This window comes from Lasioglossum baleicum, unplaced genomic scaffold (assembly GCF_051020765.1).
Source record: "Lasioglossum baleicum unplaced genomic scaffold, iyLasBale1 scaffold2087, whole genome shotgun sequence".
In the NCBI taxonomy this organism is placed as follows: Eukaryota; Metazoa; Arthropoda; class Insecta; order Hymenoptera; family Halictidae; genus Lasioglossum; species Lasioglossum baleicum.
The window spans coordinates 12,536-26,613 of NW_027471146.1; the positions used below are offsets into that span (position 1 = coordinate 12,536).

At 31.4% G+C, this 14,078-nt stretch overlaps 1 protein-coding gene across 1 annotated transcript; it reads right to left on the reverse strand.

Annotated features, from left to right (window-relative positions):
• Positions 1-12,538: 12,538 nt before the first annotated feature.
• On the reverse strand, positions 12,539-13,731 carry LOC143221225 (uncharacterized). The gene is made up of 4 exons (XM_076446711.1): positions 13,681-13,731; positions 13,445-13,600; positions 12,974-13,135; positions 12,539-12,685 (listed from the first exon to the last, which is right to left on the reverse strand). Exons 1-4 carry the CDS (start codon positions 13,729-13,731, stop codon positions 12,539-12,541), a joined length of 516 nt encoding a protein of 171 aa, XP_076302826.1.
• Positions 13,732-14,078: the final 347 nt, after the last annotated feature.

A 14,078-nucleotide genomic window follows, 5' to 3' on the forward strand; every position in this document is an offset into this window, starting at 1 on the left:
TAGTGTTAAATTGCATTACAGTTGTACAAATTGGTTGCTATATTATATGATTATGTTCTGATTGCTTTCAACCATTTTAATAATTTGTAAATGCTGATTATGGTTCAAGAAATTATAACGGACAATCTACGCAAATATTGATAAAAGTTATCGGTAATGGAAAAATACGGCAGAGAAATCGTGTTCGCGTGATACAATTATCAGATGACACGTTTTCAATATTTCTCGAAAAGCAAGAAAGGCATTGGTCGGGGAAAAAGATAGTGTTGAATTAATTTTGAATTTCTACCAGTGCGGCAACCAATTCTAAATTTCTACCACTTTGATTTTTTTATTATTAATTTCAATTCCAATATAGTCCTACTATTTTAGCAGTTTCAGTTTACTCAATGCTATTTAAATTTTGTAATTTTAGTATAAATATTTATAATCTATATTTACAGAGGGTTGCAAATTTTATTCTAATAACAATGACAAATTGAATAATATAGTTATAAAAATATAATAATCAATTACCCCTGTATTTAAACCTGCACCTGTGATTCCTCCTTGTCATATAAAAATTAATTAATAACAAATAATAATTAAGTAATCAATTCGATAAAATTTATATATAAGTTATTAAGCTATTGGTTAACATTATATTTTTCAAATTTCTGATTCCAGAATGAAAAGACGTACCCCCTCGTGCGGCCTAATGGACGAATCACAATAACCACTGAAGAAGAAACAGACTTTGATTCGCTCCAGAAAATGTATCTCGATATCAGTACCTTCGAAATGGACGAGAGGAACATGAAATTGACGTATACGATTGTGAGGTGCGTGTCAAAAGGTCTACGAGGTCAGTTACAGTTTGGCGATACACTTGCCAAAGTACGTAAGTAAAATTACTGAATCTCTTTAATTTCAATCTTTTACGTAGTAGTGTGTACATATTCAGTACGATCTCTGTGTTTGTATGTTTGTATTAACAATTATATCTGGCTAATATATGTAATATTACACGTGATTATTTATTATAATATCTAATATAATTATTTGCGGTAGTATGTAATATTGCTTATAATTATTTATTTTACGATATATATATATATTTAATATTTATATTTATATTTATAATATATTTATAATATATATAAATATATATTATAATAAATAATATATTTATATTTATAATATATTTATAATATATATAAATATATATTATAATAAATAATATATTTATAATATTTATAATATATTTATATTTATATTAAAATTATTTATCATTAAATAATTCAATTTGAGGCTTTTATTTCATACATGATTATAATTTGATACTTTTATTTCAGGTACTATAAGATTATGCTATGTGTAAAATTGTGTGGACGTAATCATTTTTTCTGGTTTTGAACGACAACTATAAAATTCGTTTTAATATCTGAAATATCGGTAAGTCATAATTCGTTATCTATTTATTGTTGCAAAGAAATCGATGTATTTGTTAGAAAAATTATATTTATTCGTGTGAAAGTAGAATTTGAAATTTTCATGTGTGCATGAGTATATACTTTGCGTATTCTTCTGCTTTTTTCGCTTGCAGTTTTATATATTTTTGTAACATCAAAAATATCTTTGATAATTTTGCCATTGGTCTTACACCATATTTATTTCCATACACCATTGAAAACTTAGCTAGTCAAACACATGGAATTAGGATCTTCTGAAGTCTAGTACTTACAATTACCAGCAATTTCTTATCTATTATTCAGCACTGACAGCTAATTTCGTGTTGCCTAATTTTGTTTTCAATATATTAAATACATACTTCTGCATGTATTCTCAACATTTTTTATAAATATGTCATTTTCAAATAAGTTTTATAGGATATAATTTTTCAAATTTATACAATTATACATAATTCTCATAATCTGTAACTTTATATTTTATCATTTTTGTAATTCATAGTTCATATTCTTGTGTTAAAGATAGAATTTTGTGACAACAAGATTTTGAATTTCTTTTTCTTTTAATTGCTTATATCACTAATATTGGAAAATAGAATATGTGACTGGCTGTACTAATGCGTAAACTTTTTTATACTCTCTGTACTTTCTGTATCAAAAATATTTGTCAAATCAAGCGATTAATAGGCATTCTTCGCATGTACATTTCACATTATAAGAAAGATGAATTTCATTTCATCTTGCAAACACCACAATAGAGAAAAATGGTCGCTGTCACTGTCTTCATTCATTTTTCTTCTTCACCACTGCAACTTTCTTCTGCACTCCGAATTCTTCTTGACCATATTCAAAACGTGTTTCTACATTCTTTTCCTATAAGGAAGAAAAGAAACTTGACTCATTCAGTTAGTCAAAAAACTCACAGAAGTACGATAATTGTCTCGAAAGTCTCAAACTTCATTTTTCTTCTCCACAATTGTTACTTTTTTAACTTTTCTTCGCCTCGTTAAATTTTTGAAAAAAGTCACACAGGTATACCAATTGTATCAAACATATTACAAATTTCATTCTTTTTCCCCATTCTTCCAACCTTCTTTTGTATTTTAAACTTTTCTGGACCACTTTCAGAGTGTATAACATAGCTTCTCTGCAAAATCAAATTCGACTTATTCAGTTTCCCAAACAAGATCACATAGGTATACTAATTATCTCAAAAATACAAAAACGAATCAAAAACTACCATCGGAAACATCGTATTCTTCATTTTGGAGGTAAGTGTATACTTCCACGTAAATAATCGCACAAGTGTTAACAACATCAGTAGCACAACGAAATTACTCTCTTCGCGAATCAAACCCGGAAGACCGTGGCACAGATTTTTCAAAAAGCCTTGTAACCAAGTTTCTATAAATTCGGCGTTTTAAAAATTCACCGCTCGTTTCAGAACCAGATTCAACGCAGAGCCCAGATACATTGATGCAGGAGGTTCCCTATGAATTATGCAATGGATCCACAGTGCGTCCGGAGCTTTGCTCCGTACGAGTGCCTGCGATCCTCCATAATAGAACGACCATGGGCACAGAATGGACATAGAACGATCATCATTAGCGCAAACAACAACACACATTGTCCACCCAAAATTGCACCCGACCACGAACAAATCCTTCGAAGCTGTACAAATCTCCGTCTAGGTATCCTCCATAGAAAACCATACCCATCTCTGTATCTCTGTGAATTACCCAAGACGTCTCATCCTATCCAGTAGCCAAATCTGACCCAGACACGTACTAGATCATGATCATTAACGATTGACAGTCTCATCCAATAAGAAACAGTCGATCCTTCACGTAGGTCAGAGTATCTGTCCTATTTACAGTATCCAATAAGATCAAGCCTTTGTGCAGCTGACGTCTTATCGTGCCAACCAGCCAAATCCGTATCTTCAAACGCTTACTGTATCACGATCGTTAACAATTAGCAGTCTCGTCCAATGAACTTAGCCACACCAGCTAATTCTCCAGGTACATCAGACTATCTGACCTATTCACAGCATCCAATAGGATCAGACTTATACGCATCACATCTGTCACTTAAACTCGTGTCTCCGAAGGTGTAGTAGAGCGAGTAGTTAACGGTATCATTGAATGAAAGTTGTTCTCGACGACTGTCTTCATTTGGATCTTAGCGTCTGCTTTACCTAATGGGTCTAACAGGCTCAGGTCTCCCATGATGATTAGGTCTTTTATACGTTTCATGCTACTCTGTGGAGTACTTTCTAAGCATCGTTCAGTGTCACGTCATGTTTCACCCTATCGGGTTCTAATCGAAGAGAGTTCCCTGTCTAAAATACAAGGCAGTGACCTGTCTTCGCTTTTGCATTGCACGCACAGGTATATTTACTTTCGAAACCACAGTGCCAACGCGGCGCGTCGAACATATATGGCGTACGCAACTGAGAGACTACAGTTCCACGTAGATACATATATACTTGGTGTACGTAGGCAGCGAAAGGGTTAACACGTAGACTATGTGTGGCGCGTTCGTCGTATCTTACAGCGGACTGCTTCACGCGCTAAACACGTGATAGGCTGTGAACGTGTTAGCGATGGTATCCCTTTGGTCGAAGTCAGTTTTTACTCTCTCTGGTCAGATAAATCGGCAGGTGTACTCTCCAGGTGATTATCCGTCGGTATACCGTGTGGTAGATTAATTGGACTGAGCCGTTCTGCTCTTAAAAATTTGGGATGCTTCGAATCAGTTTCTTTGTTCTTCACTGTTGATGACTATAGTGAAACAAATCGGTAAAAGGGTTCATTCGTTTACATACAGCGTGTTTGTTGTACATTATAGAGGACTACTTTTATGCGCTAGACACGTGATAGACTATGAACGTGTTAGCAATGGTACCTCTTTGATTGGACTAATTTTTGCAGCCTTTTGGACGGATGAGACACCAGATATATTCATCATGTAGTTATCTATTGATAGTCCATGTCGTAAATTAATTGGATTTGCGTAATTAGGTTCATTTAAGCCCCGATGTCAAAAGTCATGCGTATTGTTCAGATTTCTTTCTTTATTGTAAGTAGTTTGAACAAACAGGTCGTCATTTAGGTATCAGAATAGTCAAACTTCGTTCGGGCAAAGAATTATACAGTAATTTCAGGATTGGTACGAATTTTGCTTGTGTTGAAACGTGCGAAGTGTAATTTTAATCGCGTGAGAGATGTAGATCTTCATCATGTGATTTGGCGTGGAGAACTTACAGCTAAACCTGCTGTTCCCTCGAAACCACATTTTCTAAACAATTGCTGCGATATCTCAAGTTCTAGTTGACCGATTCGCACGATAATTGGAGAGAATCTTCGACACGTGTATTTTCATTGCCATAACTAAAATTTTCAAAATCCGATACCTTTTACTATTTTTTTCTGCTCGCTAAATCTAAGGAAACCACATGGAACAAATTACTGGACTCTAAAGTATTGTCAAATTTTTAATCTTTAATACTTTCAGACGATTCTAGTTCCATCTACAGTTCTATAATTCTAGCTATAGCCATATCCAAATAAATTTCTTTTCGACTTTTCCATATTTGATGAACAAAACCGTGGAAACGCTGTTTCTTTGACAGTCTCTACTAAACTATCTATAACTCCTATAACTTTCATAATTTCTGCACGAAAAAGATTCTAGATATTCGCAAAATATAGAGCTAAAAACTGTGCTTAAATGATTAACCATTCGAGATGCATTTTGTTAAAAAGAAAAACTGGTGAGCTCTGTTATATTTCTTGAATGAAGAATATTCTTGGCATCAGGGCGATTCGACAATGCAGGAGATCGTGACTTTTTCTCCACGAGATCGATCTCATTTATTTTGCACCGGTCCGGATTTCGATGTCGAGGGCGTACTTTCGTGTTTTAGCGAAGTCGCCCCGAGCAACAGCGACGAGGAAGGAAAACGCGAGAGGTTGAGAAAGGGATTGAGTGACAGAGAGGGGCGAAGAACCTATATGCATAATTAGAATATGGTAATTCCGCGTTGACCCATTTGCATCATTAGAAGATTTGAAAAATAGACCCGTGTCACGGGATTTCTTTTTCTTCCCTTCGATATCGAGTGTAATGGCGCGGATAAGCTCACGAGCCTTGCGATTCGATCGAGCGTTAGACATTTAATATCGCGCCCTGATCAACGAGTCTTAAATTTCAAAATATGTGCAACAAAGCTTTCATTGAAATTATGAAAGATGTTAATATAATTATACAGTAAAGGTAAGGCAAAGCATGAATTTTCAAAACGGTTTCCAAAAATATCGAAGTGTATTTCCCTTTAACTGTGATGATAAAAATTCTTCACCGATTTTGTATTTTTTTAAGAACGGTCTGGTTGGAATAAAACATTGTAAATGGGTCCTGTAGGTAACTATAGCAAACAGAGGTGTATATTTTTTACCTTGAGGGACAAAACCATGCTCCAAATATCGATTCCTAAAATGGTAATTTGGAAAAATTTTCGACTGCAAAGGGTTAACATTATACTTTTTTACAAATTAAAAGTGAATTTAAAATTCGGATAATGTAAAATTTTATAAACAATTCTGACTAAAATACACATTTCCCACGTTAAAATACAATGTTTCCGATTTTCGTGTCAGGTTAGAACGAAACCGCGTTCTATAAAGTATAAAAATAATTCTCCAACTTTAGTAAATTAAGTGTATATTATATAAGAAATACCGATTTAAAAAAGACTGTACAAACCCTTGTGCATATTACAGGTCTCTCACCACGATGATATGTTAAAATATTAAAACAATTTTTATTACTATATTTACTATATATTACACATATGGTAACATATCAGAAGTAATACAATAAAATAACAGAAACGATATAAGGAATATTTTCCCTTGACTTACTCGCATACCTGATTTATCGGTATAAAAAATGAAATACATGATATGCATTAATACGGAAGCATAAAAGCGGGAGTGTAAAAAGAAGTATAAAGAAAGAGATATTCCATTCCAATACTGCAGCAACTTAATCGAAGCTCGTAAATGTAGCTTCTGTTTCTATTCAGTTCACTTACGTAAATACATCCTGTTAAACATAGTGATTTATTCAATAATACCGCCCTGAATTGTTATTATTTTTATCTGGAAGATGAATCTTCTGATCAGAGACGATAACTTAGCTGTGCAAACAGTAAAAACACGCGAATATATAATTAAACGTGCTGGCGCACATATAATTAACTCCGCTGCCTCATTTCTTAATTTATTTTCGAATAAACTTTAAGTATGCTATAAAATCTTTATATACCTTACAGAATAAATAGAGTATACCATGCCTCAGCAAAAAGGAAAGTAAGTGCTTGAATGATCTAATGAAATGACACATCTATGTCAGTAAAATATTCGGTTAAATAAGTGTGCATATCGTATAATGTTGTTTTATAAATTAATCGATTTAATTTTTGTTTTCTATAATTGTCGTTCATTCGGAACTGCACAGTGTTCAAGTTATTGTAATCTGTATATATAGTAATTTACATGTAACATAAGATATATACATAATTGCAGATTAATAATATAATTATAGAAAAACAGATGACAGGGGTTACATAAACGAAACTGCAAATTTCTTTCGTTTAAAAATTTTTTCAAAATTTAGTTGTTTTTTGCGATGATTATTATTATTATTAAATATTTAAAAGTATATGATAGTGTAAGTATAAATGGAACATTAATAAAGGAGGGAAGACTTGTGATTCGATTTCAAATTAAGCTGACCTAATTTCTCTATAAGGATTTAAGAACTTCCTTTAATTAAATGGTCGATGTATAATTACTCATCGAAATAAAGTGCTTCAATCCTAACTACCGAGATGCGCTTGCACAAACACCGCAATAAGCGTTCCCTTGTTATCTGTAATAAAAACACAGCAATTTTCCTACACAATTTCTTATTGAATTATAATAACAACATTAAAGATCAAAAAGCTACAATTTAAGCTAAGACCAGTGATATCCATTATATCCATATAGTAATTAAATTTAATTTAACAAATATCGTAAAAATTCAGTGTACTAACATTTAATACACTACTACCTTAGTATACAGATCTATAGTATACTACACGATCATACTAATATATTACACTAAACATATTTACAATAAAAAATATATAATATATTTAATACTGTGTTGTATATTGTATACTTTTATATTATTTCACTGTATAGTATTTTTATATACTACTATACTAAATTCCCCATCACTGATAGGCAAGTGTATAATATATTACATAATTATACTATACATATATTGTAGTGGAATATTATTTTATTGTATACCAAATTCAGTATACTAATATACATCCTACTCTATTTAATACTTTAAATTTCTACGAAGAAAGATTCTTCATTCTCACGTCGATTATATCTTCACGAACTTACACGAGGGTATTATTACTATAAAGATACAAAATCCTAATTGACACAATAGCCAAAGAGAAGGAACCATTATAAAATCTCCTTCTTGAACAATGTGCAGCACGATATCTCGCTTTGTTATGCTAATCGTCCAAAATCGAACGCGAAAAATACCGTCAAAAAATCGAGTCCTCTGAGAACATCACCAACACAAGGTTATTCTCCGCAATGTGTTTAACTCGAACCAATTCTGTATGCAAATGAGCGAGGCGAAATGTCGTGGCACGTGGCAACAGCGAATGCAAAGCGTCTTGTTATGTTTATTCATCAGAAGCAGGCCCCCGACAAAGTAATTCGCTGTTCGATGTTCATCGGAATTTTATTTAGCCCTCTCCTCAGGGTGCGAACACCTGCTGCGAAAAGTCCTAACTAGAATAGCGTGGAACGTGAAGAGGGTGAAAAGACTGAGGCACCTTTACTGTTCCGACAAGGTGAACTTCAAAGATCCTCGAACAATTTCGAAGTAATTTGGTTCTATGGCGAATCGCGCGAGAGAAACGAGCCGGAGGACCCACGCCATGGAAACCTCTGGAGGTTCTGAGAGACGTTTTAGAATTTATTCTGAGCTCCTTTAGCGATAAAGTGACACTGTCTTAACGCAGTGCGGACCAAACGCTTTATAATAGTCAGTTGCGTGTAGGGAATGAGTATTATATTTTTGAATTTTAGATTTTAGATAGATTTAAATGCTATTCGCATGAATATTTAGAGCTTGGGTGTAGTTTAAAGGTATTTTGGATGTTTAAATATTTTATTTGACATTTAGTTTCTCAATATCTTGTTTTTTATTTAATATTCATTATTTAAATAGTCTTGTATATAAACTTTTTCATTTGAATTTATAGGAATTCCTTTACAGTATTCTTCTACAATTATAAATCCATATAAATTTGTATTACAAACGAAAATACAAGTTGTAACGTCAACTTACGTATAATCGTAAAATGCAATAATTATTATAAACGGAGAATTACGAGGTACAAAATTCTCATCATCAAGCTTACCCCATCAGAACCTGGAAATATACGTCTGTGTTATAACAAAGTATCAAAGTTCACTAATGTGTTAAAATTTCGTGAAGTTCCGTGTCTGCATTCATATGTTCCTGCTGTTAATAACACTGATTGCTGATAAATTGTACTGTTACACGTTACGTGGTGAAATCGATACACAGTACAGATATAAAATAATTCATTCGATTATAATGCAGAATATTACTCTCTCTCTTTTGTTCTGATTGATAATGTTTCTCGATGAACAAATTAATTACTTATGTTTCGTTGTAACAAACAAATTTTGATTTATATTTTAGAAGATATAAACAATCGTGTCGCATAACTATATCAAGAATAAAAGTAATAAATAATATTGCCGTGTTAAACTAAATAACTAATTAATGCAAATTCATCCTGTGTAGTATTACGTGATTTAAAATTTTCATATTTGTAACTCTATATTTAAAAAATTTTATTTTATTTCCTCATTGGGGTGCTATCGTATTTGATTAGATTTTCATTACATTTGTAAACAATAAGGGAATTATGGATAAACATAGACTAAGGAGCTAATATTTGTATTACATAATATTCTATATATTTATTTATTTATTAATATCACTCTTACCCCATACGGTCTGTCTCTCTGGAATTTATCCATAATAGATATTAAATCCCATTGCTGCTTATTAAATTAATTAATGCATCTCTTATTAACTTAATCTAGAATTATGTTGGTTAATTTAAATGTAAATTAATCTAATCTAATCTAAGGTAACTTAAATATTAGATTAATTAAAATACCGTGATCAATTGCGACTCTTTTTTCTCACGGGCAAACAAAATTCTAATTATAGGAGGTCAAGATAAAAGTTGGACGAGAAGTTTACGAATTAAGATAAAACTAATAGTGCATTAAGGACGGCAAGCTTAGTTTCTATAGTCGATGAAGTCACTATCTGATCCGTATACGTGTCAGCCATGTTTCTAGGGCGATTTGAAAAATTCCCGGAAAGATGGAACTATACAAGAAGATGAAATTCGATGATAAATCATAATGTATCACTCTAATCGTCTGATCTGGAAACGATTCAATTAATATCTAAAGTACGATCTATTTTATTTCGATAACCTGTACAATTTTTTCCGTTTACTAATGGAAATGATATAAATATATATCTAAAAGAAGTATTTAAGAAAACACGGAAAATGTCAGTATTTGTATCGATATTTGTAAAAGAAATACATTTAACAGAAATTTAAAAACATTATTTATTTCCTTACTCTTCTATCATAGGTATATTTTTACTTATAGTAAAAAAATTAATTTCCTTGTTTCTCTACAACCAGGATATTTAATTTAAGATACTATACAAATTTATATAAAATAATATTCAAAATTTATAAAATTAGTTCTTTCACTTTAAATTCTAATCGTTTCTAATATTATATTTTAGTATAATTTTTATCTAACAAACTCGAATAATAAAATCATAAAATAAAATAAAATTACGTAAAAATAGAATTGTAATAAATTAAAGAAGACACTATGCACATAGTCCATCGGATAGAAATATGCAAAATTCAATCTCCCACAGTAACTTACTCTATTTCAGGAGGTTACATTATTTTTAATTACACCATAACTTCCCATCTAGATCTCGTGCCCGGAAACTTTTACAACTTCACCTAGATAAGCTTCGAAACAATAAAACCATATCATTCGACGAACCCATTTAAACGTATTCATGCTGCGTATCTAGATTGCAATAATAACAATTCGTTCTTAAATATGTCTGAACAACATTATCGTAATACAAAAGTGATTCAGATGTTCGGAGTTAAATTTATTCGCATTGCGCTGTTAGAAAAATGATACATTGCCGAATGAAATCGAACGAAGAATCGAGAAGTGAGATGAAATTCGTTTTCGTTCCTATACTCCGAGTAATATCCAAAGGGAAATTAAGAACATACCACTTTAATCCAGTTGCGCAACCATCTTTTCGAACGTCAGCATAGTATATATTATATATCATACACGTATCTACACTGGGTGTTTCAGGAAAAATTAACATTTCGATTATCTTTGAATTTCTATTAGAAAAATGATAAGAAGGGTATAAAAAAATCTCTTATTTTTATTACTCTTTTATTAGAGTTATTAGTATAAGAGATTTTTTTATACCCTTTGTTTTAGTTTATAAAATATATATACAAATTATCAAATTTATTGTTAATAACACATTAGGATTAATAAAAATATCTTTAATACTCTTCTCCTAGAAATTAAAAATCCAACAAAATTGTATCAAATAAAATAATTTTAATAAAAATATTTTTGAAACAAAAATTATTTAGTTTTGAAGGATTGTATAGATTTTTTGATAGAATTTTGTTGGATTTTTAATTTATAGGAGAAGGGTATTAAAGATATTTTTATTAACAGTCCTAATGTGTTATTAACAATAAATTTGATAATTTGTATGTATATTTTATAAACTGAAATTGCAATCGCACCTGCATGGGATAAACTTTCATGATACATATATTTGTGTCAAAATATTTTTGTTTTCTTCGTGTTTTTGGTTAAAAGGAAATATGACGCGAAAAGTAAAAACTGTAGAAGATTCATTCCCGTTTCAAAAGTTAAAAGGGAATTTATTTTTGAACGACTTTATATTAAAAAGACATTCGTATTTATTTATTTTTCTCTTTTCTTTCTCATTTTTTTTCTTTTCCTTTTTTTTCTTTATCTTCCTTTGGTCGATCTAAATATCGTATTTTATAGCCTACGACAATATCGCGAGAAATGAAAGGCGACGTTATGCGTTGCTCTATTAAATTTTATTTCGCGTTTCTCATTTACAAGGACATCGTAAAATTTACTTTACGCAATTTCTATGTACCCCTCGAAGGAAGTATGTACGTATATGTATAAGGGTGTATGACATCTTCGAGTCCTTCATACACTACTGAAATGTACGCGACACCTGAAGCAATTGATAGTATAATATTTAAAAAAGGAAAGTTTCTCTTTAGATCTTAATTAAATTTTGAATCCCTCTTAGATGAAAAGTCAGATTTAATAATGATAAACAGCTATGAATAAAACAAAAATATAGTACTTAAATTTTTCAAATAACTTATGATTAAACTTACAGTTGTTACTATTCTAGATTCTAATATTATTAATAATTTTATTGTTATTCGACATTAACAATCTTAATTAATATTTTAAGTTTTAGCACTTAATATCTCAATATTTTGAATATTAATAATTTCGATTTTAATATTTAATATTTCAATCCTTTAAATTTTTATACGTGAAATTTCATTAGTCGATACTTTAATATTTGATAATACAAACTCTGGAGAGTTTAATTTACCATAGTATGTTTTAATCGATTTCAATACGCGATACACGGCTTTACGATATTCACGATTTTCTTCTGCATTTCAGAAAATACGATAAATATATAACGGGTAGTTGGCAGGTTGTGGTATTAAAACGATACGATATATGCGCCAAGTGCTTGCAGGTTGATCTCTATTTTAAATCGTTCGTACAAAGATTCGTTCGAAAAACTGATCAGTAGACTCTTATATAAAGATCTATGTGCACAAATATAGTGTCTCCTCTTAGAAGCGTCATATTTATTAAATAGTGTCCACTGGGAAATGTCTGTGGCAAACCATCCGTGTTGTCGATTACGTATCCTTCTCGTTGATAAATTTTCTGAAATGCAACAGATTGAACGCTTGACATCTTTTGGTGTAAGTCAAAACAAGCACGATTACGATATTCAAAGTTCGCGCTACTTGGCATTATTTAGTACAAATCGAGACAAACGCGATGGTAATGTTTAAAATTCGCGCTACTCGCAAAAATAATTAGCGCCATTGGGTCGCATAGTACTTTCCCAATAAGAATTCTCCAACGAGACTTCTTCAACGACTCCTAGCACTCAAACGGTGTATATTTTACTGTCTTTTATATGTTTGTTTTATAAATTATTTCACTAACCGCTGTTGGTGGACAAGCGTCTTTCTCCATGTTCAGTCCTCTTAAAAGCGGAACAGCTACAGAATTTGGATTTTGGGTAATTTCGCAGAGACCTACGTCCACATGTAGACCAACATCAACCGTATATTCACCCATTCGAACCGTGAATACATCGGCTTTTACCTACAGAAAATAATTGACAATAAAGATTAGCATGCAACGAGATTATTGCAAGATCAATCGATAGGGAAGCTATTGTGAAAATTATTAGAATTATTATTAGAATTAATAAAATAATAAAGTAGAATAAATAAAGTAAATTTAATAAAATATTTCTATGTCATCTAAATTATAATACAATGATTTTCTTTTTCAATTATATCGTGCAATAAAATTCGAAATTTTAAACTTGGAAATATTTATTTACAATTATTCGATATAACGATAAAGTCGTTATTTACTGCATCATAATCGCTAATATTGACCACGTACCCTCACATCCGCGGGTAAATCCTTAATAACCTCTAAGTATGTATTCATACTGGCCCCATATGTGCTGTCGTAGTCCAGCTCTAACTCGCATGCTGCTACATATTCTTCGTTAATTTGAGAGCAATCAACATCTTCGAACATCAAGTCGTAACTTGCCTTGTAATAAAATAAAATAAAATAAAATGATTCATTAAATTAATATAGAAAAAGAGGGTTTTTCTTTATTTTGTGCTCACCTGCACCGTGTACCATGTCAACGTACAAGCTGTCAACAACCAAAACAGCATCCTGACAGACGTATACCAAGTGACCTGTTCCAACGTAGTAATGAACGATATTAAACGTTGTTTTTGCGTTGTTTAAGCTATCCCGAGAATAGTATGACACAAGGGAACGTAACATCTGCTAGATCTGTGATCTTATCAGAAATCATTGTCTCCTCCAATTGCGAAGCTGCCACAATGAGTAACCATTCTGATACACCTGTCACGAACATCGTAATTATGGGAAACATGATCCTTTTTATACCACAATCTCACATATTATTCATTATTGCGTGCAGTTTTATTATAAACTGAAAATTCTACGTATAAAGTGTATATAATAAAATATACAATACACGTGGCGATTTTTA